Source organism: Petromyzon marinus, chromosome 6 (assembly GCF_048934315.1).
Source record: "Petromyzon marinus isolate PM22_M1 ecotype Great Lakes invasive population chromosome 6, UKy_Petmar_22M1.pri1.0, whole genome shotgun sequence".
NCBI lineage: Eukaryota > Metazoa > Chordata > Hyperoartia > Petromyzontiformes > Petromyzontidae > Petromyzon > Petromyzon marinus.
In genome coordinates this window covers 1,787,651-1,814,529 of record NC_133672.1, presented here as the reverse complement: position 1 = coordinate 1,814,529, position 26,879 = coordinate 1,787,651, and the positions used below count along the sequence as shown (strand labels likewise).

Below are 26,879 nucleotides of genomic sequence, written 5' to 3'. Positions count from 1 at the left end.
AGTTCATGCTCTTGACACAGCCCATAAACACAGATTTGGGAGCAGCTTTATGTTATGAAGACAACATCGCACCATGGCGCCGTGGTACTTTCATTCTATTCCACAGCCACACGTACAACACAGAGTGATAACATTCAACTCCGAAACGGTGTCTTTCCAGTCCCTGGTATGGAGCATAGTCATTGTGGGATTAGCTTCCTGGCACGCGCCGACTTCCACTGGTGTAAACGTGGCTGGCTTCAATAATGCACCCTTGTCAGCTCCCACAATGCAGTGGCTGTGGTGCTGTGACCGTTTTTAAATAAATTTGTAGGACTTGTACGTGGGTTTATTAATATTGTAGGACAGTCATGCTCAACTGATTGCACTAGAGGGCGCTGTCGTCGGATTCCTGAAATTCATGCGAGCGTGACTTGAATTGTACAAGATGATGACAGCTGTTTGTCTTCCTTGAAGCTCGGCTCGCACATCGCTGTATCAGAGTGATCGTCTTCGTTGTGACTGTTTTTTTTGTCACGACTCGCCTTTATGACGTGGGGGGGGGGGGAGCTGAGGGGGGGCACCTTGAAATTCGTAGCTTGACCCTCCACCTCGTAGACATGCGCTCGTTTAGAAAGGAGTTGGGTCTCTTATCGATGATTTATATACAAGCTATAATGCTCTGGGATCTCTGAGCTACTGTGTTGATCTGAAAATCGCTACCTGTGCTGGGTTTCGGTGCATAGCTGCATAACGGCGGGTGATGTCCGCACCCATAGTGTTTATATAGCATCTACATATGGCCACTTCTCAGAAATCTGATAGACTTTAATCTCACATTTGCTTCATTTGTGACCCTTTCTGTTAAAGTCTTTCATTCCCCCAAAACTTCTCCCAAAAATACCATTATTTATATTTAAACAGAGGTGAAACATGGCCAAGTTAGGAAATCTCCCGTGGCTCGGTTCACCCGGCAATCCACAATCAAATTTTATTTGCCACCCTGAAGGTGTCTGCACATTGTAGCGTTGTTGATGATGTAAAGCCGCTATTTAAGAACTCTACAGACCTTTTGTTCAAACATTTCGGACCCTTGTAAGAGGTTCCCGGTTCAAATCCAGCGACTATCCCGATTTTTTTTTTTATTATTGCCGTGTGTAATAACCATAACAATAACACTGTGCTTAACAGTGGACGTTAAAGATCCCCATATTGTCATTTGCAAGAGGCCATTGTGTTCCGGCGTCTTGGTCCAAATTTCCGATGTCGAACATTAAACGCGTATTGCTCAAGTGTGGTTATACACGGCCGCAATCGTTTACCCCCTTCTGGCAAATTGAAGCCGCAGGTTCACCCTTGCATATGAGACTTTCTTGGTCCCTCAAAGTCTCACCCTGGTGAAAGTCAACTTGAAACTTGCTTTAATTTTCTATGTGGAGCTGTAGTCTCTTAAAACATTTGTTTCGGCTGCCGTTGAGGTCGCATTTGCCGGAACGGTCTGCGCGGTTGGTAAGGGGCCATCCATTTTAGAATCCTATAGAACGACCGATTTATTTAATCCACGCAGAAACTATCAAGGATGAATAATATTAACGTTTTTAAGCAAACAATCCACCGCCGCACTATCTAACTCATTAGAAGGCCAATGTAGACAAATTATTATCGAGGCTTCACCCCCCCCCCCCCCGTTTCCTATGCGTACGTACATTGTCAGTCGACCCCCACCCCCCCATACGTAAGCGTACGCATTTGAGTTAACCCCCCCTCCCCCTTACATGCGTACGTGATAAATGGATGGCCCCTAAGCTAGCTCGCGTGCGTGGCTCGTGTGTGTGACCATGTTGCACTTCTTGCAGAGTTTTCTGGTGTACGCCGCCGGTGTCTACGACAACATGGGGAACTACAAGTCCTTCGGAGACACCAAATTTGTGCCTGCAGTGACTAAGGTTTGGTTAAATGCATTTGTTCAGTTGCGTCGACATTAGAGGTCTTTGTTTAGAAAATGTAAATGGAACAAAGTTACTTTTCAAATTATTTGTGCTTGGTTGCGTACAGCCATACAATTGGTGTAAATATTCCACGTTATATAGGCTTTCTGAATTCTAGAACTGCTTTGTCAATAGAGCAACCCAATAATTGTATACCTTGGAACCACACTTGACAACTTGTTAAAACTTTTCAAATGCACCCTAACTACAAATATTGCATTGAATTAATTTTAAATGTTTAGATTGTGTACACCCATTGCGTTTTGCAGGCTGAAAACAAAGACTTGCATTTTGTTGACAATGAACATCTCCTGGTTATGATTTATATCACAATCGCGCAGTGTTTGCCCAATGCTTAGGTCTTGGAGCTCCTGGGAAAAGGTACTCTGCAATTAGTGTCTCGTTAACGGCTTGTGCTTGCCACACATCTGTGAGACGCTAATGAGGCAATGATCGCAGCCCTATTCCAGCAATTTACATATTTGCGTTGGATCCTTCCTGTTTCATCTTGCGAAGCCACCAGTCCGCTAGCTGCGCACGCCGTCATGTGATATATTACTGTTGGCCACTTGTCAATGGGAACATTTCGCTCGTCAGCTCTGGGGAGGCCGCACCCCTGTTTCATCACCTGAGTGAATGCGGCAGCGTTCCGGTATTCGATTTTTAAACCATGTTTCTCAACTGTCAGTCGAGCAGGCCATTTATGTTTGGACCAAGCCCATCGAGTAGACAAATTCGTTTTCAATTGCGAAATAGCACTCCATATCAGCTATGGGGGGGACCTCGTTCTATGCAAATGTAGTGCAGTCGAACCACGCGGAGATGAGGAATTCTATAAGGGCTTTTGCTGTTTATTAAAACATTGTTACACTCGACATCCTACACTCACACCAGTGTAGGTGCACCCTCTCACGGTCCTTTACCCCGGACACTGAATACTATTTGGGTCCTACCCTCGGCTCCGCTATGGGCTCTCTCACTCGTCCGCCGGAGCGGCGGTTCAGCCAATACCGCTCCGCGACGAGGAGAGATGGACCCTCTTCAGGCTGACCATTTACCCAACACCTGCGGACCCTACCCTCGGCTATCCCCTTGGCTCTCCCACTCGTCTGCCCGGAGTGGGGGTTCAGCCAACACCGCTCCGCAACGATGGAGAGAGACCCTCTCCCAGCCGATCCTTACCCTGGCTCCCTATGACGACCACGCCTCCGTCACAGGGCCCTCCTTAAGAACCCTTTTGGCGGCTCCTCCCCCTAGCTCGGCTCCTCCCCCCCAGCTTGGCTCCGCCCATGTTCCCGAAGGTGCTCTCCAAATACCGTTCCGCAAACCGTGACGTTACGTCATTCTTGATTGGCAACCCGCTCGCACCTCCCTCTGCTCGCCCCCTCATTGGTTACAATACTCCTCTACACAAATAGCAGTACCGTACAAACTGGTACAGTGTCTGTTTTTTCGTGGTAAAACCCTGTTATTTCTAATGAAGAGCAAAATTTTATTATTTTACAGCTTGCAATGTTTTTCACTTCGGCAATTCGTGTTTTATAGTTAAACATACATTGTACAATGGGCATGTTTCTTAAATCCCAACCCCCAGCTCGGTGCGCCCAATGGTGTAAATGGCTGCACCACAGTTCGTCGATCGGCAGGTTGAGTAAGGTATGGCGTGGGGGTCACTTCCACCTCTTCCGAGATGTGTGGCCAGCGTTGTGGCGTGAGCAAGTAACTGCAGGGTTGCACCTTTTTACCAAACATCGCGCTTGGTGTCGCCACAGGACAAGCTGGAGAAGCTGGTGCTGGCCTCGGCAGCGTGTGAGAAGAACGCGGAGGAGATGAAGGCGCTGTGGCAGGAGTGCAGCGGCCCCATGTATTCGCTGGCGCCGGGAGAGTGCCAGCTCGGCCTCGGCACCAAGGTGCACACAATTGCCAGGGCCGTGTCATCGGGTTTTTTTTTTGCGCCGCTTTGTTCTATTCCGCCGAACCGCGTACATTTTTTTTCTGGCGGTTTTGTCGCCAACTTCGGCGTCGCGTATTCTCCGTGTGAGCATCGGATGACGTGCATTTGTTTGCTGTAGAGGGATGTCTCGGTGGACCGAGTTGCTTTGTGACCGCAAGGAACCAATTTTGGGTTCCTTCTGAAGTTGTTAAGACGATTCCTTTTTTGGTATTGAGCTTTCGGAACCATTGCTTGGCACAGGCTTCTGCGGCATTGCATTTTCTTTGCAAGGATTTTGACGGAATTGGTCACCCACATGTTGTTATTGTGCAGCATCCAAGTCGCTATTATTTTTATTATAAATCCACGACCACGGGGAGAAATGTACAAACTCCAAATATACTGGAGTCGGGATCGAACCCACGACCTCCTGCACACCAGACAAGGTAGTGAAATGTATTGTCACCGTGGCACCCCGTAATGCGCAGCGTGCCCTTCCCGTGCTCTCGCCCTAGGGGATCTCGTCGTATTTCTCTGGGAACTGCACGATGGCGGACGCGGAGCTTGTGCAGAAGTTCCTTGATGAAAAGGTAAGGGGGGGGGGGGTGGTCGTTTTTGTGCACTGCAGAAGTCTTTGTGCCCTCGGGAGTGGGAGGGTGGAAACGCAAGAGGAAAAGTACCTCCTTTAGAAACGAATAGCCTCGCCGATAAAGTGAAATGGCTTGGATTTTCAATTATTGTGATGGGGTTTTTTTTAGTTTAGTTGACATGGGATTATTGTCCTGTCGGCAAACCGCGAGCACTCCTTCCTCCTGCTCCACTAGGAGCGAGGCTGCGGGCTGCGTGGAGGGAATTAATGTTTTGCCGGCTATAATTTGAAATCTAAATTAGATTAATTCCTCAAAAGCAGACCTGCTGTAATGCAAATATAATTTGCTATCGCGCCTAATTTAGGAGAATTTAAATGTTGGCATCACAAACGATCGTTCACAAGCTGTCTGCGACGATTGCTGCTCGTTTGTATGTAATTTGGCGTGAGTCGCTTGCGATGGTTGGATGTTGCCCCCCCCCCCCCCCCCCCCCCCCGTGACTGCGCGCGAGCTTGTGTTTTTAATTGCCGTTAGGTTGTCGACTTGCGTCTGCCACGGTTTTTGAGCTTCTTGCAATTAAACATTTGAGCATTTCAGCACTTTGGGCATTAAGCGACGTTCCAGATAAGCGAAAATAAGTGCAATCCTTGGCTAATTGTATTATAAACATGAGCATTAACGCTGCCTCTATAACATGACATATTGTAAAGCATTCGTTTTAGGAACTCGTCTTCCTGAGTGGTAGATGCTCTGAAAGACTGGCGTAATTGAAACACTTGTCTCACCACAAAAATATTTCTGTGTTCAATTCCTAGCTCGGGCGGATTTCTGAGTGGAGTTTGTATATTCTCCTCTGTTCTGCAAGGGTTTCTTCCGGTTTCTTTTAGTTTTCTCCCAAAGCTTAAAAAATAACTTGTTATTGGTATTGGCCAAACAAACGTCTCAATACCTGAAAGATTACCTGCAAGTTACTCAATTGGGATTGCGCACACACACAAACATCGTACCCCACTTCGAATGTTTTAGAAAGTTTAACATATGCCAATTCGTTACTAGTGCACCACACCGGAGACACACCGGTGTGCTGCACTAGTAACAAATTGGCATGTTTTGTTTGTGACAACCCTTACTAATTGGCTGTGTCGGGTGGTGGTGGGTTTAACGACACATTTATATATTTACGCGATCTAACCTAAAAAAAACATGTATTATGGATGGTTTAGAAACCCTCCCTAATAGTCTTGACTCGTGAGATTTTCCTGGGTAAACGAGCGTGATACGAATGATGGATAGTATAAAAATGTATGTAAACGATATACGTCTCCTGAAATGTTGGTCGTCTGTGTAATGTTGTGCATGCTAATTGGCATGGCCTAATCTCTGAAGACCAGCGCATTAAATACACTCGTCCTTGGGTTATGTTTTAAAGTTGAGTTCTCTACCAGCGGTGCAGTGCTTTGCATTGCTGTGAACCTGTTTTCCTGAGTTTGATTCCCAACCATGGCGAACATTGGTGATGCGTGATACCTGATCTGTTCCTAGGCACTCCCCCCCCCCCCCCCCTTCACCAAGCGACAGTGACCAAAGTGGTAAAATATGGCCAAATACTTGGCATGACCTGCACGGAGTGGAGAGGCTGTGTCATTCTTTTGCTAATAACGAGGTGTACTTTTTGAGAGCGGGACGGGTACAAACATTTGTGGTAGAGTCTTGGGTTGCAGCAAGAGCTGGTTCATCCAATTTATTTAAATGATCGATTTACTCTTCTTCAACGATTCGGTTACTTGAGTAATCTTAACATGGTTGGAAATAAAAGCCCCGCCTCCGTTTCCACGCGTGATGCTGGACGGGAGGTGAAGGGCACTGGTTGGTGGCGTCACCAGCCGCGGCACTCTTGACGTGGCTTGATTGGGGGGGTGGGGGGGGGGTGGGGGGGGGGTGGGGGGGGGGTTCCCACCTTCATGCGGTCGAATGGGGCGGAAGCCGCTGTGTTTTAAACGGGCCCACAATGAGCAGTGCATTGTAAATGTTCAGTTGAGTCGACGTAATGGACAATCCCCGTCTCCGCCGCTGCACCCGATTTTGTTTTGTTCTCGCAGGGCATCAGCGCGTACAACACGCGGCTCTTCAAGACTGTGGCGAGCGATGGCGGCGTGGAGTACGAGGTCCGCCAGGCGTCCATCGTCAAGCAAGGTTAGGACGTGCCACGTGTCCCCAGAGTCGTCACATTGCGCATCCTCCCAGAGACACTGCGCTGTGATCGGCCGAGTACCAAATTGTTAGGAAGTCACTGGTGTGGTGGTCCTATGATAGACTATCCCTTCCATACGAATGTGGAATTCTCACCTAGTTTAGGGCTTTATCGTGTTGGCAATTAAAATCGATTTTTTACGCTCGAGACGTGCATGAAATCTAGCTCGTAAGGATTGTTTATTTACAATTATTGCAAATGCGATTGAAACTTCTGTGAATGGACCAAATGGAGGATTAAGCAATGAGATTGGATCAACAACTTGGACAATATACGATTACAGAGAATTGATCTTTGGCTCATGGCCATGAATCAAGAAGTCTTTGAACAACGATGGGGCAAGAAGGCTGGCGAGTCGTGAGCAGGCCCCGGTGCCTTGAAGTGTGTTGTCACTGTGCGCCTTTCTCACTCTCTGCTGTGCTCTCCTCGTGTCTACTCCCCCAGACAAGCCAGTGGAGGGAGAGAAGGAGAACAAGTGCGGTCAGTACGAGTTTGAAGGCACGGTGTTCAAGGTGACACGTGGAGACTACAGTCCCCTGTTGACGAAGGTCGTGGAGAACCTGCAGAAGGCCAAGGTGAGGAGTCGCTGCACACTCCAGTCCTGTTGATGTCTCTTCCCCCCTCCACTGCTCGCGATCCACCCACTGTGTGGGCTATGTGATGGCACTGTTGTTCGCACATTGGCCACGACTGCCAATTTTCAACGGCGTTGTGAAGAGATGTTTACCCCCCACCCCCCCCCCGCGTGTCCTGACCGCATTGCGTGGTCAAAAGGCTCTGCGGCCCATCCCCCGACGGCTGGTTTAAGAAGCTCAGTGGAGGTGCCTTTGTATGCTCTGTAGAGCTGTGCAAGTTAAGACCATTAAAAACACTTAAAGGTGTTTCGATGCAACCAGCCGTTATCTAATTCAATCTGTTTACTTTTGTATAGAGCGCAGCACCTTACCGCAATAATATTGCCTTAAAAGTGCTGCACAGAAAAACTAATGAAAACAAAGAGCAATAAAGTGCCCAAAGCCATAACAATTGTTGAAAAAATATATATGCACATGATGGGTTTAAATTTTTTATAGTCTAACAATAAATAATGCAACTTGATAAATGGCAGCTTCTGAAGACAGTGCAGTAAGACGACAAACGATGAGGTGTTAAACAATTTTTCACAAATTCAAAGTGAAGGGGAAAAGAACGATGGCGTAATGCACGTGCGCGTTTCATGGCCAGCACTCGCACAGCAGCGATGGAATCCAGTGGCGGTCTCTCTCGTGGTGTGGTTGTCGAGATGCGCAACTGCCGTTTTGCAACGGGAAGGAGCGTCATGAATTTGCGTCCAGCTTCTTTTAGCCATCCAATGGCGTTGGCTCCGAGCCGACGATTGTTTTGGTGCACGAGAAATGTAATGGCGGAGGCTGTGAGAAGGTGGTGCCGTTGCACTTCCGTGCCCCAAGCGTGCAGCGAGCTGCGCTGCGTTAACAACTACTCTGGTACGCCACTCGCATAGCTCCATCACTATTTCACACTGGGGGGGGGGGGTGGAAATAGATTTGGCTGCGAGATGTTTTTTTGTGTGCGGCCGTGTTCAATGAGCCGCTAAGGCAGCAATAACATGTGCTGCTCTTGTAAGCTTGCTGCCGACTGAGTAATGAAGCGCGTAACACACACTATCCATGCTACAAGTGTGTGTGTGTATATATGTCATTCATGACACAATACATAACGTAACTAGTAATTTTGCCAACAACGTACTATTAAATATCAGTATTATGCCGATGGCAACGAAGATATTTGCATGATAAGTTACGTAATTTGCGTAGCACGCAGCCAAGTTACGTAATTTGCGTTGCACGCAGCCTCGTGTTGCTGGTACGAAATTGAAGCATTGTGGGTGGCACGGGGTGGACGACTTTGTGAAGTGCGCTGCGTGGAGACCATTGCTGCTTTTTGGTCTTCAGTTTGTCCTTCCCCTGCACCTCCGATTTTTTGGACGGTTGGCTAAATGCGGTGCCAAAGAAGTTCGACGTACGTGTGTGTGTGTGTACCGTTGCTCGCGGGCCTTGCCGAGGGGCGTTGCGCGTCGAAGTCGTGCAGCTGTGAAGCGGCGCGAGAGCTCGCGGCGTCTCGAGCGAACGTCCGATAGCGTAGACCGTATCGTGGCAGCGCGGAGTGCCGCATGTAACCGGCGTGCTCCTTCGCTCCCTCGAGATGCGACTCGTTTCGTCCGCAGCGCATTTAAAACGCGCCGTCGTTCACGGCGTTTAATACCTGACGCCAAAAATTGACGCCGCGGTAATGGAAATTTCCGCTCTAGCAGCTCGCGAAGCAACGACCCAGGGACGTTTGATGCCTCTGGCTTGAAATGCCTGGCCGAGTGTGGGGATATTAATAAATAAATAGCTACTAAAACACAAGCGACACATTATTTCAACTTCTGACACCTTTTAGACATTTTTGTTATTGCAGCCGAGTGTTTGTATATCAATTTCCTCCATCGGCCTCGCGTAATAATAAAAATGTCAGTGCCACCCGAAACAATTTAAGTGGAAATGTGCCATAATTAAAATTTTGAATGATTACCACGTTAGTTTGCACTGAGCTGCACGATTTGTTTTAATTATTCTGCAAGAGTGCGCAGTTTTGCTGTTTTGTATGCCAATTGCCGTGGTCGTCTCCATTGCCACTTAACCATATTAGGTGGCGAGTCTTCATATAGGAATCGTCACATGGCAAAGCAAGCCAATATAACGGAGTCTGTAATTTGCTGAATTAACTCGGACGCAATTGAACCGTGATGGGGGATTGCCTGTGCTCTCATCGTGAGTCGATGATAGCACAGGCAGTCAGGCCGAGACAACCAGTTTGCCACACTTTAAACCCAACGTCTTGTTGATGTCAGCCCTCGCCCATCTAACCGGCCACCCAAAGACTTGAATTTAAGAAGCCTTCCACTGGGACGCAGAGCCAATTGGCTCTTGAGATAGAGGAAAGCGAGAGCTGCGTAACAGAGATCTGTGGAAAAACTAAAACATTCGGTGTCATCATCGTGTGTCTTGATTGTACTTGCTTGCAGCATTTGAGTGTAATGCACATTGGTACAAATGACCGGTGCTGCTGCCTGCTCGCCTCGAAATTGCGCTGACGGTTCCCAACGATCTCGTTCATATTGAAGCTTCTTGAAACCATAAATGGCCACGCTTGCTCGTGCCACAGACATGTGAGGAGTAGAAATTTGGGGAGGGGTGGATGCGAGATGCTCTTTTTGCCTCTGCCTGTGGACCGACCACCCCTTCTACGATAAATACATCTCATCTTTCTTTACAGCGGTTCTTGAGATCCATTTCGGATCTGGGGTTGCAGCACAACACAATGGTAACAGTAGTTCCTTGTAACAAGAAATATCTGGGTTTGATTGCTGCTCAGGCGTCTGTGTGGTGTTAGTTTGTTATCCATGAGTTTTGTCCGCTTTCCTCCCAAAGCTAAAAATATGTAATGTTAATCGGTGTTGGCCAAAATTCTCCTGAAAAATATTTAGATTTAATTGTCTATTTGCTGGTTAAATAAATAATAATTAGTATTGTCATTGCATTGTAGTACATTAATTGGTCTGTAATAGATCCTGCTATGTTCCAAACATGCCCACAGCGGCTGGACTGACAGAGCCCTTCCGCTGTAACACAACTGGTTGTATTTTAAAAAAATATCCGTCAATAGCTGTTTAGCTTATCGCAATATTGTTTGTGACCTTTTTAATGGTGGTTTACGTGACTGGTAAGTATGTTCTCTTAACTTCTGCTCGCTGTCAGTACACGAACTTGAGATTTTGTTCACAAATGCAAACATTCTGCGCAGTCGGGTTAACTAGCTCTGTAGCATTCATGGCGGGCCTTGATAACTTTAGGTCCCGCGCATGAAGGCGACCTTGTCAGTACTTACTGCAGCAACATCGCAATCGGCATTGTATTATGGGAATGTGTGGGTTGAATCCTGCCTATTCATCCGCATTGACTGCAGTGTTTTGAAAACATTCAATTGTTGAACGCAGTTGCTAAGCACAGGCGCAAAGGTAGAAAAGACCAAGTGGGCTTTCAAAGCAGCAACAGAAAAGAGTTGAAATGTTTTCGTGAATAGTGAGGTTATAAGAGCGTGGCGGAGCGGGGGAAATGGTGATGGGGGGGGGGGAGGAAATGCGTCTCGGGGAGCAGTGGGAGGGAAGGCACAGACGGAAGTGTGTTTTTGACCTGCAATGTGGTGGTGGTGGTGGTTGAACACTGGTGTGACATTTAACACCACATTGCATTGCCTCGTACAAGGGAAGGGTCTTTGTAACGTTTAGGGATCTTCTGTAGTACAGGGTTCTCGCACTTTGTACAAACTCCACGGTTGTACGGTGTCACAACGGCTTGAACAACCCCCAATTGTTTGCTCAATTACTACAGTGCTTAAGAGTGCATTATTCGGTCAGGAGGTGGTTAGCTGAAATCGCTGAGGTCAACTTGGCCCTTTTGTGTAGGGTTAATAAACAAGCAGTGCTTTGTGTCAACAGAAGTCTGTCGAATTATTCATCTCTGCCATAGGAATGTACTGTGTCCATCTGGGTTGGAGCTGTAAGCAGAGGCTCGGGCTGCTTCCCTTGCTTGTCTAAGCAGGAGGCTTCCAGAAGTAAAATGTGCTACGTTAATTGCAATTGGCCAGCTTCGCAAATTTGGAAACCTTGCAGATAAGCTTAGTCGTTTTAAAAATAAATATGGGTGTCGTGAAATGTAAAAATTATCACTTTTTTTAAAATGTGGCTCATAGAGTGAGTGATTGGTTTACACGTACATTACACTGAATTGCACCATCACGTCCCAGTGTGGATGGAAATGTCAGTTTGATTACGTCCGGGACAGCAGTATTTTAAGAGATTCTTTTTTGTGTGGACAAATTATTTCTCGGTGGATTACAGTTTTAATTGCCAGACATAATGTAAACCTGCTAAAAGCCACATACGGCATGGTGATGCTAACAATCGCCTACATCTTTTGCGTGTCTAAAATTTATGTTCAAAATCCTGGAACTTTTTTCATGGCAGAATAAAATGACTGGTTCTGGAAGTAAACCACAATCCCAGGGCTTGGAAACCAACGACTCGTCCCATAGTTCCGTGGAAGAGCGTCAACAACTTTCTAGAATGTGTATAAAAAAATATGCATTGAGAGGTGCTTGTTGGAATTATGTTGAGACACGGAGGAACACGTGCATTCGAGAACGCATGGCAATTTTTTAAATAATTACTTTAACTAAAGCAAGTGGGTTGTTTTTTAGGACACGTCCCTAAAAGGAATAATTTGTGGTGGTCTCTACTTGACTAGCAGGCAAGGAGAAGTCGGCACCTCCAGCGTGGAGGTGGCACGATTAAAATCGACTCCTGCTCAGGTGCCAGGTGGATCGTTTCCATCGCAAGACTGAGGACGCGTCAATGGCTATGGAAGCGTTAATTCGGCAGTGGCTCGATCGTGGTGGACAACTGACGATGGGCGAGGGTGGGCGCTGACCGACCATGGCGTTGTGCGGTCCCCTTTGCAGGAGTGTGCAGCCAACGAGCACGAGGTGGGCATGCTGGCGGGTTACATCGACAGCTTCACCTACGGCTCCATTGACGCGCACAAGCGCGGCTCCAGCCACTGGATCAAGGACAAGGGCCCCATCGTGGAGAGGTGCGTGCCGGCCAGAGCGTCCCCACATTTGCATTCCCTATTAGTAGTATTCATTTTATCAAGATAAACGTGATTATTACGGAGATGAATGTGAACGGTAGTCCGATGTATGTTATGTTTTTTTTTTCACTTTGAAACTGTAACTTTGCTTGGATGGGCAGTCTGCTTCCTGGAGGGGGGGGTAACCAGATTTTCCACATTTTCTGCAGGAAATTGCCGGCATTAGCAAAACGTTGTCTGTTGCTGTTTTTCTGGATTTTGGCCCACGCAAGTTAGACCTCGGGTTCTTGCGTTTTCACTGCAGCTGCTTTTTGTTGATGGCATTAAAAGTTAAACATCAACGAAATTAGTTGAATATTCATAAAAAATGGTCTGCAATGCGGGCCCTACCCCGTCACCCCTCTACCCCCCCCCTCCTCCTCCTCTGTAACACAGCTTGGTTGCGTCGGGTCTACTTTTTGCGACGGGAGATCCTTCAACTGGAATACAAGACTGTCTGTATCGGGCTTGTGAATTGTTACATAAAGCTTTATTTTTAAAAAAATGTAATGTCTGCATTATATGCAGAAAAAACAAGGACAATAGAGCAGCAGTTCCATTATCACTGAACTGATGACCTCTGATTTTTTGTTGCAGTTACATCGGATTCATTGAAAGCTACAGGGACCCTTTCGGTTCTCGCGGTGAATTTGAAGGTATTTCCGGCGCGACGCTACATCTCCGTCATTTCATACTTTGTTTTAAATGTGCTCACTGCATCCTGTTATGAGGATGACGAACTTTTCCGTTCGGAACCTTTGCCTTGCCACCAGTACCTCGTGTTGCAGAAAGGCCCTCCCCAGTAATTGACATTGAAAACGACTTTGTGATTTGACCTTCGGGTTAGCCTCATGGTGCCTGTTTGGGATACCATTTTATATGCCATGCAATGGACACATACAAGTTCACCTTTTGTCAATTTGATTAAAAAAAGTTTAAATCCTTTTGCCTAAATTTAACGGACCAATTTTTTTTGTACGGTTGTCGGTAACTAGGCTGAGACCAACTCACTGGACTTGAACCCGCTTGAATCACTGGCAGCTGAATCTAGGCTCCTTTTCAGTGTGGGCTCTGCTCTCGCATTATCAATAGTTCCCTGAGCCACCACCTGATAGCTTTTTTGAATTAGTTTGTATTTTATTGTACCATATAACCAGCTTCGTCAGAAATGTATTGGCAGACAGCGTGTATTTTTTTTTTGCTTGCAATGATGCCTCACGGACTCGGCCACAGCTTTGCATTTGTCAAGTTGTCGATCAGCTGCGGGGAGGAGTGATCGCCGAAATGTCAGGTTGTGTCAGAGCCGTAATATTTAGTTTTCATTAATGTAGCCTTTACGCCTTCCCTCGCGATAACTGGTGGCAGGCGGGCCAAAGGTGGTTTTTATTTTTATCGATAAACGACAACGGATGGGGGACGAGTTTGCCACGCTTGTGCGTGTATTTTGGAGACGAGACGACCGCGCAATGCAATTTGCTTGCTTTATTGCTACGCCGGTGGTGATTTTATCCGTCTGTTTAACCCCCTTTGACCTTGGCAGTTTAAAATAATAACAGCGATGCATTTCACCGAGTATTGCTGGTTCCTATTGAACCCACCCGGGTGCATTTGATTTGTCAGAAATTGCCAAATGGGCAAAATGAGAGTAATTTTACCAAAATTCCATTAGACGAATAGCAACCCGAGACTTAAGGCTCGATGTCCAAGCAATGCGTGCAAGCATGTAGAATGAATTGGTTTGCTGTCTGCATGCTCGGTTTCTCGATGATGTTCTCACTGTCTCAACAACGACTGCATGGTAATTGAGATGGCCTTTGAACCAGCTCTTGAACAGGGCCCATGCCAAGCATGCTTAGCACAGCCAAATAAACCATCGCAATGAATGCATTTGTAATTGCTGACTTGAGCCAAATGGAATTGTGCCTGCATTTTGTTAATTTGGGTTCCACTGCAAAGTTTTGGATAAAAAAGACCTCATAACCACAGAAAGCAGTACCTGCTAATTCGCTGTCTTACGTGATTATGATGGTCATGACCAAATCACCTGGAGTGCATCCAATCTCATCAGTTCTTGGACGCTAAAGCAGGGGTTGAGCCTGGGTAGTTCTGGGCTGGGTGACCGCTGTGCATGCCAGGTGGCTATAGGGCTGTGCTGCGTTGTGTAATAAGAGGGCAGTGCAGCACAATCGTTTGTCATGTCTATGCTCCCCACAGTTACCAAACCTGCACTCACCAGCGTAGTGAAGCTTTTCCAAATAACCTTTCAAACGCGCACACGGCGTAGGCAGGACATCGTCCATCAGTGGATTGACCAAGTGTGCATTTGCACGTATACGCGTACAATAGTAACACGGTATTGCATTGTACACGTGTACAATGTCGTGCGGTTATAAAACTAGCACTGTTTCATGTGCACATGCGTGCGTGCGCAAACTGCTGTGAAATTCTCGTTGAACATCTCGACCCGCATTTAACTGCGCGAGTGCGTGCGTTCCACCTTGGCCGGCCTCCCTCCCCATCCGCAAAGGCTTTGTGGCAATGGTGAACAAGGACATGAGCGCCAAGTACTCCCGGCTGGTCGCCTCGGCCGAGGAGCTGCTGCCCCAGCTGCCGTGGCCGGCGTCGTTCGAGAAAGATCGCTTCCTCAAGCCGGACTTCACCTCGCTGGAGGTGCTCACCTTTGCGGGCAGCGGCATTCCCGCCGGCATCAACATCCCCAACTGTACGTCGCCTAGAGACGCGCACACGCTCATGTGCATACGCGCAAGCGCACGCGTACACGCACAGCAACAGCTGCTGTTCGCCACTAAGTGACGGTGATGTCACCACAGCGCTTGTGTGCCAGGGTAGGTGGCACGTAGCACGTCGATGCTGCGTGCAATAAAATAAGAAATGGCTTGACCTTTTCAAGCAATAATACAGGAGGTATTAAGATGCTCAAACGCCACGTAAACACCTTTTTTTTACAAGCCATGAAGTCTGCATTAACCACACCTGAGGCCGGCTGCTTGTGTTGTGGCCGAAACGTCGTGATAATTTTATTTTATTGCTTTATTTTTATTGTTGTATTATTTCCCTTCTACGTGACTACCAAAAGAACCAAGAAGATAACCACACATGCTTGTGATAAAACATGCAAGCAAATATGTTTTAATGTATACTTTGTCCTTGAAACTGATTTCCTACACAAGGGACGTATCCTGTAGTGTTTTTGCATGTTAATGCTGGCAACGAGGGTCTCGTTGGTGAGCACGATTTCTAGAAATGTTGCCTGTTATATATTTTCCTCCTTTTTTTTAAAGGAAGTTTTCTTGATTCGTGTTGCTTTTTTAAAACTGTGTGCCTTTTGACCACTGCTAGCGCTGTATCGCCAAATAATTAGTTTAACACCCTCAGGTTTTGCTAGACAAGTAATGTATACATTAATCTACTGTGTATATACACGACAGCTGTTGTACTTTTTAAATGCAATATAAACATTTGCGCCTTGCTCTCGTGTTGGTAAATATATGCGGTGGGGGGGGGGGGGGGTGTTACTTTCCGTGGCGGTTTGTTATTTGACGTCCTGTCCCCCAGCACCTCTCCGTATTCCCACACCCCGCGCGCACGCACCTACCTGTAAGCACCGCGGCGGCAACGCGCGCACACGCCTGTTGGGCAGGCCGGGGCGGCCGTTCTCCGCCGACGCGTTTGTGGAAGCGTAGAGAGAGAGAGCGCGCGCGTGTTAAACTTCCCCCACGCGCTGTTTTGTCAATGCCGCGAAAGCTGTTTTTCCCGGGAGCGCCGAGGTGGCTGGCGCGTGTCACTGCTCGCCGTCTGTGCCGCGCGCGGTTCTTATTGGTGGGGTGGGGGGGGGACCGCCGGGCACGACGGCCGCGTGCTCTTACCGCCATCGACCCCTCGGTGGCGCCTCTCGCCAAACGTCTGCCCTTGCGTTGGCGTGACGGTGACGCCAGGTTTTGCGCGTATAGATTTTTTTTTTTTGTCGCGAAATTTGCAGGCCTTGAAAGGATGCCGTAATTGCCTCCTCGGCCGGCCCTGTCTGAGGCACGTACGGTTTACGATTTTCTTTTAATTCGTCTTTTTTATGATGATGAACGAGCGGTTCTTGACACGCACGACATATCAAGCTTTACAAGCCAATAAGTGGAATTGAGTCTTTTTTTTCCCAGTGTAATGCGATGTAAATGAGCATCTAAGGGCTGCTCTGTTGCAACCCATTATTCTGCAATTATGGCCGGCATTTGCTACGAAAATTGTTTTTGAAGCCAGCTCTTGTGACTTGTTGCTGCATTAATGTGTGCTTGAGGTAAGGGCGTTTGGGGCAGAGAATGTGTCGTAGCCACACTGCATAATACATTTTTGTTGGGCACATTATTTTTTTGCGCGCATGAAAGTCGTGCTGCGTTTTTTTTGTGCTCTCTTGAATCAGGAAATCGTGCTGTTATGATTTTGTAAAAAAAAAACATCCGGCACTCTTGTTTTGACTTCTTCTAATGGAGATGAAAGTGGTGGCGCCTGCTGCTACAACACAACTTGCCTCTTGCTCAACGACGTTCTCCGAGACCACGGCGCCACCGGTGTGCACTCGTGCACGTGGTAGTCATGCGCGGGGCTCCTATTAGTAGGGTGGAGCGTTTGATTGTCACGCGCACCATGCGGAGTGCAGCGTGGGAAGGCTTAAACGATTTGACCTTCATGGCGATGGAAACTCCAAACTAGAATAACATAAAACGGCACGCTCTGAATTACTGGGGATGGAACTCTTCTCACCTTCCGTTGCTTTGTCCGGTAACAGTGGCGGGCGTTCGTGTGCAGGACTACAACCAAACGTTGTCGCTGTTTTGTTTATTGTAATTGCTAAACAAACGCCACTTATTATTTTTTTGGCCGTACGTACCAGGAATGGACGCGTTTCAGCACTAGCCGCTGTTGCTGCTGTTGAGAGGGAATATTCCACGACTTAGTTTTTGTCCGCTGCCCAATAAAAAATATCCTGGAATCTCTCGTGGCGTTTACTTCTGCTCTCACTGGCTTGGCTCGGATGAGATGTCCACTCAGAGAGTAATGAACACCAGCGTGTCTCTCGGCTGGCTCTCCTGCGTACAAACTTGACGTGCCGTGTACGTGTCGACAGATGATCACGTTTCTCGTAACATACAACTGTAAATGCCCCTGACCCCATCATTACTTCGAGCACTTGGATGGATGACCACCAGGGCTTGCCAGATGTTTTGGGAGTGATTGCGAGGTGGCTTGGATTTACAGTTCTGGGTGCTGTCCCCTCGTGTGTTTTGGGGGGTGGGGGTTCTCTAGGTCTTCCGTGCCCCCCACGTGCCAAATACTCATGGCTATGGGCAAGAATTGGAAATGAGCAGGACCTGGCTGAATTAAGTTTAAAGTCTTGGGGCTTTTTGTGAGGAAAATCTTTTCTCATTTGTCCGTTCTGGGGGCTGCAACATGGCCTAGCGGGTAGCAGCGGCGTTCCAGAGGTTAACGTTGCAGAGTTTAACGGTTCGTTTCCAGCAGCCGCCCTGGTAAATGCTGCGCATGTATTAACCGTAAACGTACGCGCAGTCTGCTTCGCAATGGACGTTTTACAGATCCTGTAACGCCATTCACAAGAGTAGGCCACAGTGTGCCAGCTTCATGGTCCACATAAAAAAACACAATTTACCTAAAATTGCTCAAGTGGGGTTACACATTAGCATCACCTAATGCGAAAACTTGGCAGGACCCTCCTACAAAGTCATGAAACCTGGTGAGGTTTTTCTCCGGGAAAGCGTAACAATGGTAATTATTACAATCGATACTAAATAAGTGTTTTGTATTGCCCTAATGTCGATCGAAGACTTGTAAGATGATTGAGAGAACAGCCTCTCCGTATATATATATATATATATATTTTTTTTTCCCCCACCAAACATTTCCAACGAAGAATTTACTTTTTACCCATCTGCTTCCTGGTGGGGAAGCGTGCGGAAAAACACTGTTCACAGCCGTGCGCGAATTTAACACATGTTGGAATGCACTCGCCGACTCGAGCGCACTTCCCCCAGCTCCCACGTCACCCGTGGCGCCCGCAAGCTCGGCACTTGCTCGCCCGTCCGCCCACCCGGCCTGCTCGTCTAAGTCTGGGGGGTGTGTGCGGTTTTTTTCTTTTCAGACGACGACATCCGACAGTCCGAGGGCTTCAAGAACGTGTCGCTGGGGAACGTGCTGAGCGCCTCGTACCAGGAGGAGCGCGAGAAGCTCACCTTCATGACGGAGTCCGACAAAGTGAGCAGTGTGGGGTGGAGTTGAAATTCCTGGCAGAACGACTGTGCTGGCCCAAAGGGTGCTCCTCCAATTTTCAGCAAAAAAAATTTCCAACGATTTATTTCCATTGTGGAGCCACTGCCGCCAACACGTGAATCGGAGCCGACGTGATTAAATGCAGACACATAGTTGAAACTGAGCTCTGGCCTTGGGAGCACGTGGAAAATGCAATGTCTCGTTTTACGCGCCGTGCGTAGAGTACGTCCTGCAGCTGGGACGAGCCAGGTTTGTAGCAGCAGGCTTGCGCTTGAGCCCTGGCTGTCAAAGCGGCGTGTACACCAAGCCGTGACTTGTGATTAACACATTGTTCCGAAGTGCAAGGGGGTGTGAAATGTATTTTTTTTTTTTTAGATGTACAGCACCATTAGCGACGTGCCGCTACCAGGAGCCCCGAGGTGGATTTTCGCTTTGCAGCGAGTTGGCAGTTCCCATCGTGTGGCCTGCAGCATATTACACGGCACTTATCAATGCTCCTTCGGAGCATTGCTGCATTTAAAACTCCCCGTGTGTCCCGGAGGGAACCGGGGGAAGGGTGGGGGGGGAAATTGCAGGGAGATGGGGAATGTGGAGGTGGGAGAAAGTGGTGGGGGTGGGGAGAAGTGGCAGTGTCTAGTCCTTTTGTAGGGGAGCAGTATTCTTTCCTCTGCCAGCCCTTCTCATACTGCTATGCGTGCACACACACGTAATAATCAGCTTTTTTTATAGCGGCGTTGGTCCAAATTGCTTTTCAAATCGCTGTAGGATATTTAGCGTGCACAAGTTTGCGTGGCAACGTGGGAAGCCAGACGAGCAGGAAAGCAACCAGAACCGGTGCCAACATTTGCCCAAGCTCTGTGGTCCTATGTTGGGCCAGCTTCCATTTTAAACGAGCGTTTTAATACATTTAAGAGGAAACCGGAGTACCTGGGGAAGACGCTACGTGTGCGATGGGCGTAAACGCAGCCTTGCCTGCCAGAAGAGCTCGCTGAAGGATTTGTGAGCTGCTCACACAATCCAGCTTGGTTAAACCCAGGATGGATAGTAGGCATGCCAGCATGAATGTTTGTAACTGGCGCAGATGTTCCATTAGAGGGGTCCACGTTTCACAAGCATAAAAGGGAGGGCATGACTGGCCGAAAAGACCCGAAGCTTTGTGCGGAGCGACAAACCAGGTAGCTTCCACGCAGCATTGCGTAGCCGATTGAAAGATAATGCCGCCCTACTGATTGAGATGGAGTAAGACTTCTGCTGTCAAACCGGAGCTCGTCCACACACGTGCACATGGGAGGCGTGCTCACTATGTCAGCCTTAACAATAGGTGATCTCTCGTGGAGAGTCCTCCCCTGCTACACAGGACCCTTTACCTTTTTTTTTGTTCTTGTGCACGTGGTGTTCCTGTCCACGTGTAATTCATGTGAATTTGCTCTCGTGTAAGAGTTTCTCATTACGGGAGGCTAAGCGGGGCCCAAGTTTGAATTATAACCCAATCGCTGCCTCCCTACCCCGCTCACACAGCTCTTGACGCCTCCCAACTCCAACTTGCACACAACTAGTTGCGGTGGCATTAGAAATATATATTTTTTTCACCCAGCAGAGCAGTGAGTGATGAGGCTGTCGCTACTCATTACTCCTGTTTGGAGCTTCTCAAAGGCATTTTTGGCTCGGGGGGGAAAAATATGAAAAACATACCACAGTGTCTCCTTAGTGATGTGACATTGGCTAAAATTATGTAAGCTAACAAAGTAAGGAAAAAAAACTGGCACAGATGCAATCGTCTAGGATTTACATCTTGCCTGCTGCGATCAAATAGTTGTTCATTATTCTTGGCAGTGTCCTGTGGCAGAGCATTAAATTCAACATCTTCCTAATGAAACTCTGTTAGCGCTGCACACACTGGGAGTCAGCTGCAGAGCAGGTGTGTTTTTTCGAGTGAGCTGAAACGGTTTGACCTTGTATGTTGGCCGAGCGTGGTGTGCATGTCAAAGCCCGGAGTTGGTCATTTTTCGGCACCCGGTTTGCGTTTTGTCAGACTTCGCTCGTCCCGCAACTCGCAATCGGCGTGGTGCCATTTTACTTCCCGTAAAAAAAAATTCCGCCCCTTTTGCGTCAATAGTTGCGGTGCAAGTGTGAAGGTCGACCGCTCGCCAGCCAGGACGAGGCAAGGTGGAGTTTCAAAATCACGTTAACTCGGCAGAATGTGCCCCGTGATTCCCTGTTGCCCAAGGTTGTCGGACATCAGGATTGACGAGTTTTGTATCTTTGTTTTTCTCCCCACGCTCCCCCATTTATTGTTTTTTATATTTAAAACTTGGTCTCGTAGCGTATTGTTTTCCTCCCCGGCCCCCCGTTGTGCTGGTTATGGCTCTGGCCGCGGTATGCAATCCGTGGCCTTGCAGCCATGCACCAGCACGGGTGCCGGCTGGCACTCTCGCGGAGCCCGTGGTTAGGAAGTTTCTCCGGCATAGGATAGCGTACAACTGGAGGGAAGTGTAGGCAGGGGGAGTGAGAGACGGGTTGATTGGGGGGTACCCCCCTGCAGGGCCGTGCAAAGTAATTGGGTTGCCAAGTCTCTCCTACCACTCCCGCATCCCCCGTCTCTCCCAGGGTGCTCGTGGAATTTCGCGATTGCGGCGAGTTGGCACCGGTGAGATTGATGCGCGAGAGGGTGAGCTGAGGCCCAGATCTGTGCCAGCAAAGAAAGGAAACGGAGTAGCTGAGTCGTGCGAGCATAGCAGTTTGCTGTGCATCCACAACAAATCCGGCGGCAGCTCGTGTTTTTGTTTTAATTTGTGCGTGTAGGAGGTGCTGGCCAGTTACGCTTGTTCATGCGCGCGTTAAATGTCAGTGATTAACTCTGTGCTCAAAGTTAGTGCCTCAAATAACAACTCCTCATTCACATCACCTGATTTAATCAGGTCAAGCATGCTTGACTAAGCATTCAACCCGTGCAGAGCTGTTCAGTCTAACTCGAATGCACTTGTGATTCTTTAATATGCAAGGACTTGAAATGATTATGGCCAATTCGAAACCTCTACGGTGACCACTCCATCTTGTTTGCTCCACAACAGTGGCTTTGTTGGTGCTTCTTTAGTTTGCTATAGGCAAAGGTATTTCACAAGACTCGTTTTTAAAGGCTTTCCTTATGTTGATTGGAAAATTAGCATATTAAACTGTTATATTTTGTTTTAAAGCTTACGTGACTGCAGCGATTCCCTTCTACGTGACTTTACCGAAAGAACCAAGAATATAAACTGGTATAATTATTTTAGATTGCATGAACCCATTGCATTGTCATTTAATGTATCATGTCACAAGCAACAAGAGATCATTAAGCCTGGCTTAACAAATGCAGCCATGAAAAATTAAATAAACTTGCAAAAGGCGAGGTAGTTGCCAGTACGTATGTACGTGCGCTTTCTGCGTTGGCGTTATGCACGTGTCCGTCTGCAGTGTACTGCAAGACGAAGCACCTGTTTTGAGTGCTGTATGACGCGCGTGTGTGCATGGTGTCACGTGCTTGTAACACCTCGCAAATGGCTGTTGCTTCACTAGGTGTGATTAGGTGAAGATGGACGCTAATTGCCCTTTAAAGACGTGCCTGTCCTGATAAGAGCTGCTGCTGTTGATGGCAGGTTTGCAGGGCCGTGGGTGTTAACAGCGTCCTAGGATGTTTTAATGGCACAAACGTGCACATTAAAAGTCACCCCTAATCTCACGCACGCACGCTTCTCTTGGTATATTGCCTTGTGCCGTGTAGAGGGGTGACGCGAAGGCACAGTGGTTGGCACGCTGAACTATGAACCAGGCGACCTGAGTTTGACTCCAGGCCAGTGATATCTGAACCGGACCTGGGGCCTTCCCCTTATTTCTGGACCAGCGTGCTGAAGTATAGTCGAATAACCCGCGTATCCATAGCTGCGAGCGGGGACCTTCATTGGTAGATTTCAAAGAAGCTAGACGTAGTAGGCCGAAATATATCAAGCGACAACATCACGATTATTGAATTGTAAAATTTCCTTTGGTAATGAAACTGTGCTTTGTGAGCTGACTGTACTGTGTGCGCTCCCCTTCCCTAGGACCTGTACGTGCAGTGGAAGGGCCCGTCGTTCGAGGTGCAGGTGGGGCTGCACGAGCTCCTGGGCCACGGCAGTGGAAAGCTCCTCGCCAAGGTGTCCACCGCCACACGCGCACCCACTCGGCCTTGCACACGGAGTCCGCTGCTGCGCAGACGCCCATCTTTTTTTTATATTATCGAGGTCCGCTCCCGTGCAGGCCAGACCAGCCTGATGATACCAGTCCATTACCATGCGCAGTCCCACCCAACCTAATATACAGGGATCTACCACCAGATAGACGCCAAGGTTCATGTATGGTTGGGCCTCCCCCTCCCCAGGCAGTGACTTGACCTAGCTGTCGTGCTTTCGCCGCTGGTTGCAGAGGTTCACGGCTAGACTCGAGTGGTTGCCCCGATTTAAACCATAACATACACTCCATTTGCTTTACATTGGATGTTAAAGATCACGCAAGGACGCCCTGTACTAGCACTATGGTGCAAATCTTGTTAGTTTGGAATAGACTGCAATCATTGGACCATCCTGGAAAAAACTGGGCAGGACCATCCTGGAAAATAGCAATGAGACTCGGTGAGGCTTTCCTGGGTAAACGAGTGTAGTAATAGTAATAATAATCAAAAAGGATGTTACATTTTTCTGTAATTGTAGTATTTTATTCCTTTTTAAAATGCAACTCTTTGTCAATCCACTGCTGGATAGAGGCCCTCTCCAAGCTATCTCTCATGTTGATAGTTTGATCTTATCACCATGCTGCTCCATGTGATTTGGTGAAGGGGGGGTTGAGGGAGGAGCCCAGGAACGGTGCAGATAAGGCTCACTACTGATGTTATCTGTGGCTGGGAGTCAAACTCGGGTGATTGTGTTCGTAACGCGGTACGCTTACAACGGCGCCGCTGTTTCCCCCCCCCACCTCTCATCGTCGGAGACCCCGAGTAGGACCATAATCTCCTTTGGCACCCTCTGTGGACGATGAATTCGGATCGCTTCACGCGATGATTCAGATGGCCCACTGCAGATCAAATTAGAAAAAAAAATCAATAAATGTTCAGTGTTGGCATATGGGTGTTGTTTTTAAAATAAACAATTCAATTAAATGTCATTAGAAATTTTATCCCTTCTAACATAATGACCAAAACCCATCATCCTGCTGTCATCGTCATTATTATCATTTATAGCCCTAACGAAATTCCACGCGACACAGCCAGGTACCTTGAGGTTTGCGTGTTGGTGGTGCGGCCATGATCGCTGCGGCTGCATCCAGCGTTTCCAGCAAGACTTTGCCGTTATTTCCACCGCCGCCTCGCCCCTGTCCATTTTTAAAATGAGCTTTCCCAAAGCCCTCGGGGGTAACTCAATTCCAGCAGATTGTCAATGATTGTTGGACAAAGATTAGCCCTTCACATTTTTGCACGCTAATGCCGCAGCGGTGGCGCTAATGACGGGACGTGTTCTTTTGTTAATCCGCCTGCCCCGCATGAGCGGAGCGTTGGGCAAGAGCGCTGCCGCGCTGCGATCTGTGACGCGCAGTTAGATTTCTGGACCCGATGCATAAACGCCAGGTGGTGATCGGTATCTGAAAGTGTCCTTGCCCCACTCCTAGGTTGACTCAACCGAACAAGCAAGTATTTTTGTGAAGGTGTACGAGCACCATGTCTGGTGAGACGGATGGTGAAGCGTGTGTCATGCTGGCCTTGTCAACGATTGCTGATTAAAGATTTAACAGTGTGCCATACCGGTCATAATAGGTGGTGCTCAAACGGCGCTTGTCCTAACCGTACTAATACTTGCATCACTGTGTGGGGGAAATGAAGCCCATAGGCTTGCCTCGTGAACTTGTTCGTCTCAAAGACACGTGCATTTGAAACGTCCCAACGTGCATGTGATTGTGCAACTGTGCGTGAGGAGTGGTGGCACAGTACTTAGTAGCGCGTTGTGAACCCGACGATCGGAATTAGGTTCCCACTCAAGCCAACGCCAGTAACAATCTCAACTGGTCCTGGGCCTCCCCAAGATCGACACTGCCTTAAATGAGTACTTCGTGCGGCGTGTTAAACATCAGCACTGGGAAGAGGAAGGTGGCTGGGCATGGTGCTGCCCACTCTGCTCCCTCATGGGCCATGTTGGCCTTCATAGGTACTTGCTTACAGCACTTAAGCCAAGGGTCTCTTACGGCTATACAGAGGTCTGTGTTAGTGTGTTCTCAAAGTGCACCTAGCCTGGCACAAGTGCCTTGACGTCACCACCACTTGGTGGCGAATGGCGGCTGTTGTTGGGCTGTTCGTGCATCCGTTGCTCATTGGTTGAAGCGTGGAGCAGAAAAACCAATCGTAGATTTTATTCAATTTGCCTTTTTTCTTATTGTACTTGGTACTTTCAAGATGTGCGAACACATGATGTAAGTTGCTTTAAAACTGAAGCATTGACACCATCGTCCAAATACGAGAAACTCGCGCAATCTGCCTTAATTATCAAGTTGTTTTAAAAGCCGGCCACTTATAGCAACTGTAGAGGAGCTGGCGTGAAAGCAAAGCAGTTTGGGCGAGCGCAACGAGGCCCCGCTAGGTTCGGGGTATCATCTACGTGCTGCTGGCCGGCCATATTCCACCACAAATGCAAAATGAGGCCTTTTTTTTTTTTTTAAACGACATTCAGATGAACTTTTTGAACAACCTTGAAACGGGGAAAGCACATTGTAAACAAAAGCAGTGGAACACGTCCAAAGGCGAGCACGATACGGTAGCCCGGCGCGTCCACTTACGGGGGGCGGTTTGCGTGCCGCGCGTTAACCCGCGGGCGCTGTCGTGACCGTTTGATGTGGCGACTGGGTGGTGCTTGTGCGTTCCTGTTTTAAATTCGTCGGTCGTCTTTTTTAGGATGAATGGAGGCGTGCGTCGAGAAAGTTCGCGCGACGCCTCCGTCGAATAATAACACGTGGGGTTGTGTTTGTGTGGTTTTCCTGTGACAGTACGTTGAAAGAAAAAAACAAACTGTTTGATCCTGCAATAAAAAAGGGAACTTTAAAAAATATATACATAAAACAGTTTTGCACATCAAGACATTGATACGTGTTATGACAGGTGCCTGTGTTATGATTACATTTTTCATGGAAATGTTTACCTTATCGCAGGTTGCAACCCACATTTTCTTTTGTGCGTGCTTTTTTATAACAAGGCTGTCTTGTAAAAATATCAGTCACAGAACTGTTTTTATTTTTCGGCGTTCCTCTTCAGATGTTAGGGCAGTTTTAAAATGATGCTCATGCGCGGTACGAAACTACGATACCCAGAGAAAACCCACACATGCCTAGACGTGGTGAAACGCAAACTCCACACAGAAGGCTCGAAAGTGTCGTCATCCTCCCCCCCCCCCCTCGTTATGCTTGTTCAGAGGCATTTAACATGGCCTTGCCTCCCCATTCGGTGACAAAATCGGTTCGTTCAGATTGTCACCTACTGTGGCCTAGGTGCACGAAACTAACTCTACACAGCGCCACCCTTGCTGTCGGTGGTGTCCACTGCCCTCTGTTTCCTCGCATCTTGATTTATCCTGGAGAAGTCCTCTGAGCTTATGACGCTCTTGTTCACAGATGTCGGTCTCCTCGACTCAGTTCCACCGGCGACCATTTCAATGCACGGCAAGACGATGGTTTTGCAAGATCGGATCTTGTAAAGACGAAGTGTTTTGCTGTCTCGGCATTTTTATTTGCTCCAAGTTGCCAACCAATACAGACTCCGTTCCACCTTAAAACGTATGCAATTTGTTTTGTTTAAATGAGGCAACTAAGATGAGCAAATTGGGGAACAATTACACACTAACACATGAAATAGATTGTCAGATTTGTCCTCAATGCTGCCTTGTAACAGATATAGATAAATATGTATAGCGGGCTAATGTCTTGGGCAGCGCGCGGTCCCTTTTCAGAGCAGAGCGGGAGTAGAGTTGGACCAACTTTTGAATCTCTCGCTGTTCCAAAGGCCGCCACGTGGCTCCCAGAGCCGGTGGCAGGATACCGCCGTGCTGTCGTGGCAGGCTCAGC

General features: G+C 48.0%; 1 protein-coding gene across 3 annotated transcripts in view; it reads left to right on the top strand.

Moving 5' to 3' along the window:
* The window catches only part of DPP3 (dipeptidyl peptidase 3), a 70,078-nt gene that overhangs the window by 2,948 nt on the left and 40,251 nt on the right, over window positions 1–26,879 (top strand). For all 3 annotated transcript variants that reach the window (XM_032948430.2, XM_032948431.2, XM_076063587.1), the window contains exons 3-12: window positions 1,836–1,925; window positions 3,740–3,877; window positions 4,416–4,490; window positions 6,590–6,683; window positions 7,186–7,316; window positions 12,304–12,434; window positions 13,071–13,129; window positions 15,001–15,195; window positions 18,640–18,752; window positions 22,847–22,939. In XM_032948430.2, the coding sequence (XP_032804321.1) occupies window positions 1,836–1,925; window positions 3,740–3,877; window positions 4,416–4,490; window positions 6,590–6,683; window positions 7,186–7,316; window positions 12,304–12,434; window positions 13,071–13,129; window positions 15,001–15,195; window positions 18,640–18,752; window positions 22,847–22,939 (1,119 nt within the window). The remainder of the gene's footprint in view (window positions 1–1,835; window positions 1,926–3,739; window positions 3,878–4,415; window positions 4,491–6,589; window positions 6,684–7,185; window positions 7,317–12,303; window positions 12,435–13,070; window positions 13,130–15,000; window positions 15,196–18,639; window positions 18,753–22,846; window positions 22,940–26,879) is intronic.